Genomic DNA, 2,764 nt, shown 5'->3' with positions numbered 1-2,764 from the left:
CTTGTGTGCACAGAGGAGGCAGGCTGGGGTTGCGCGGAGGGACAGAGCAGGGCTGGGAGCTGGTGAACTTGACTGGTTTTTCCTTTTTTTTTTTCTTTTTTTCCTGAGTGGAAAGTTTGGGTTTAGTCACTCCGTGCTTCTGTGGGTCAGAGGGGCCGGGAGGGCGCAGGGCTCTGCCTGTCTGGGAGCGGGAGGGAGGCTCGGGGCCTGTGCGCTGTCAGGGTGGAAGTGGGAACCCTTGCAGCAGGCCCCCGTGGGGCTGGTAAAGGGATGTGACCCCTCTTAAATATTTAATCTCAATTCATAGCAAAACTACCACCTCAAGACCTAGTGGTGAGCTATGCTTTCAGCCTTCAGCATGAAGTGTGGCTGTAGCGAGGCGTGGATCAGGCAGTGGCGTAGGCTCCTGCTAGAAGTGATTTGTCTCTGGGAACTCAAGGGGAGATGCTTTTATTTCTTGCCACTGCTCCTTCCCCTCCGAGGGGGGAGAGAGGGCCAGGCTGCAGGATGGTCCCAAGCGTGAATCGCACCCAAACTCAGAACATGAAGATCTTGTGTTGAGGCTGAGCACTTGAACAGAGCTTAACTCGGTCTGTTTCCTTTTTCAGTTTGTCGCTGACGGTATCTTCAAAGCTGAGCTGAATGAGTTTCTGACTCGTGAACTGGCTGAAGATGGGTACTCCGGAGTAGAAGTCCGGGTCACTCCAACCAGGACTGAGATTATCATACTTGCCACCAGGTAATGAGATGCTGCTGTTGACTCGCAGGTGCTGTGCAAGGCTGTAAGGAATGCTCCTGCAGGCTGAAGCTTCAAGTGGTCAATATTATTACAGGAGGCTACTTGGGAAAGAGATCCTGAAGTGATCTTCAGTGTTACAACCCCTGAACTACATTAGATGCTCAGTCTGGAAGCTCTTTAGGATGTTTGCAGCCTTAGACCTGGAGATGCTTTTCTCAGTCATCCTGTACTTTTTTTTTCCAGAACTCAGAATGTCCTGGGTGAGAAGGGGCGCCGCATCCGGGAGCTGACGGCTGTCGTGCAGAAGAGGTTTGGATTCCCTGAGGGAAATGTTGAGGTAAAACTGCCTTGGTTAAAGCAGTAGTAAGTGGATTGCACAGTTAGCTTTGCGCACTTTCTGGATGGTGTCAGCTGAAAGGTGGTTTGACTTGATAACAGCTTTGCTGTTTGTGGTATTTTGATGCTGTCACTTCAGCTGCTTTTCTCTTGGAATTCCCAACAAGGAGGATGCAGATAAAACTTTTTAAACTTACCTGTAAATATTTTATAGGGAATGTTGCTGTCCCAAGATTGAGGTGAGAAGCTAGTTTAACAGCATTCGTGTGTTACCATTGCCTTTACTAAATTCATAATGTTTCTGTCCTTATAAAGAAACTGTTTCGGTGCAGGAGGATCTTTGAGATTTTTGAGTATGATACTGTAATGAAATAGACATTAGAGAGACACATCAGTAATTTCTGATCTTTTATTATTTGAAGTCTGATGTCATTACTAGTACTCCCTCTAAAATAAATTAGGGGGCGGGGAGAATGTGTGGTCTGGGGTGGTGCTCACATTTATTCCTGCTTGCCCCGTGTTGCTGGATCACATACAGTGAAGATTGCTGATTATCTCCAAAAAATGCTTAAACATACTGAATGGCACAAACCCTCACAGAGCACATCATGATTTGTTGGCTCTAAGAATATCATGTGCATGATTTTGAACCTCGTCTTCTTCTGAAGTGTCAGAATTTGGTCTCTCTGATACACCTCACTCTCCCAGCTTACAAAACCCAAACCTTTTCTTAGGTTTGGTTTTAATACTTAAGTGGACTTAAGTAACTGATGTGTTTGTAAAAACTGTGTCTCAGGCAAAGTTCTTGTGATTGTCTGGTTACCTCTCCAGTGATGCCTCATGTTTTGGGGCTGTTTGAAGCAGCAGCTCTTTGAGACAGTACCATGCATGTTTTAAGAGTCCTGACGCTCGGTGGAGTGTCACCAGTGAGTCTCAGCTCTGCTAGGAGTTGGAGACAGACACCAAAGGAGTTAAAGGAGTGCAGTGTCCAAGGATAAAGCTTCTGCATGTATATGTGGAAGGACTAACTGAACTGGGTGTAGAGGACAGGGCAGAGAGTACTATGAAGCTCCTGTGTTCTGTTAATTTAAAAATATCTTGAAATACAGCCCTGTTTCTGAGTTTACTTCTTCTCCTTTGTAGCTCTATGCTGAGAAGGTGGCCACGAGAGGTTTGTGCGCAATCGCCCAGGCAGAGTCCCTGCGGTACAAGCTTCTGGGAGGTTTAGCAGTGCGTCGGTGAGTAGAGCAAGTTGAATGTGATGGCACAGTGAGGAAGTGCGGGATTCAAACACCGTTTAAAAAAACCCCTCCGTGCATACTTGTCTTTAGTTCAAAAATTTAGCCTCGTAATGCAGCACTTGGGGAGGGCAGTTAATATTTTTGATAATTCTACTGTGTAGAAGCTTTTTGTTTAGTACACGGTTACTTTTGATAGTAATTGCTAGATAATCTATTTCAGATGTAAAAGTTGAAGTCTTAGAGCAGATCAGATTACAGGGTGTCTGACTGATGTGCATGAAGCTTGCATTTATTTGTGAATAAATGGGTGGAGGAGTGAAACACAATTTAAAGCCTTCCGGCTGGATTGTAGTGCAGGTGACAGTGGCCTTGCTTCTTGGGTCCCTTCGGTGATGATAAGATGACGAGTCAGAAGCGGGTGGCTCTTGTTGCGGTACCTCTCCAGTGT

The 2,764-nt window shown here is 46.1% G+C and overlaps 1 protein-coding gene across 1 annotated transcript in view; it reads left to right on the top strand.

Moving 5' to 3' along the window:
- Window positions 1-2,764, top strand: part of RPS3 (ribosomal protein S3) — a 30,030-nt gene that overhangs the window by 23,807 nt on the left and 3,459 nt on the right. Inside the window, exons 3-5 of the mRNA XM_035890179.1 lie at window positions 580-739; window positions 983-1,076; window positions 2,219-2,313. Coding sequence (XP_035746072.1) covers window positions 580-739; window positions 983-1,076; window positions 2,219-2,313 — 349 coding nt within the window. The remainder of the gene's footprint in view (window positions 1-579; window positions 740-982; window positions 1,077-2,218; window positions 2,314-2,764) is intronic.

This window comes from Egretta garzetta, unplaced genomic scaffold (genome assembly GCF_000687185.1).
Source record: "Egretta garzetta isolate BGI_Z169 unplaced genomic scaffold, ASM68718v1 scaffold232, whole genome shotgun sequence".
NCBI classification, from domain to species: Eukaryota; Metazoa; Chordata; class Aves; order Pelecaniformes; family Ardeidae; genus Egretta; species Egretta garzetta.
The sequence above is the reverse complement of the archived record's forward strand: the minus strand, read 5'-3'. Positions and strand labels throughout refer to the sequence as shown.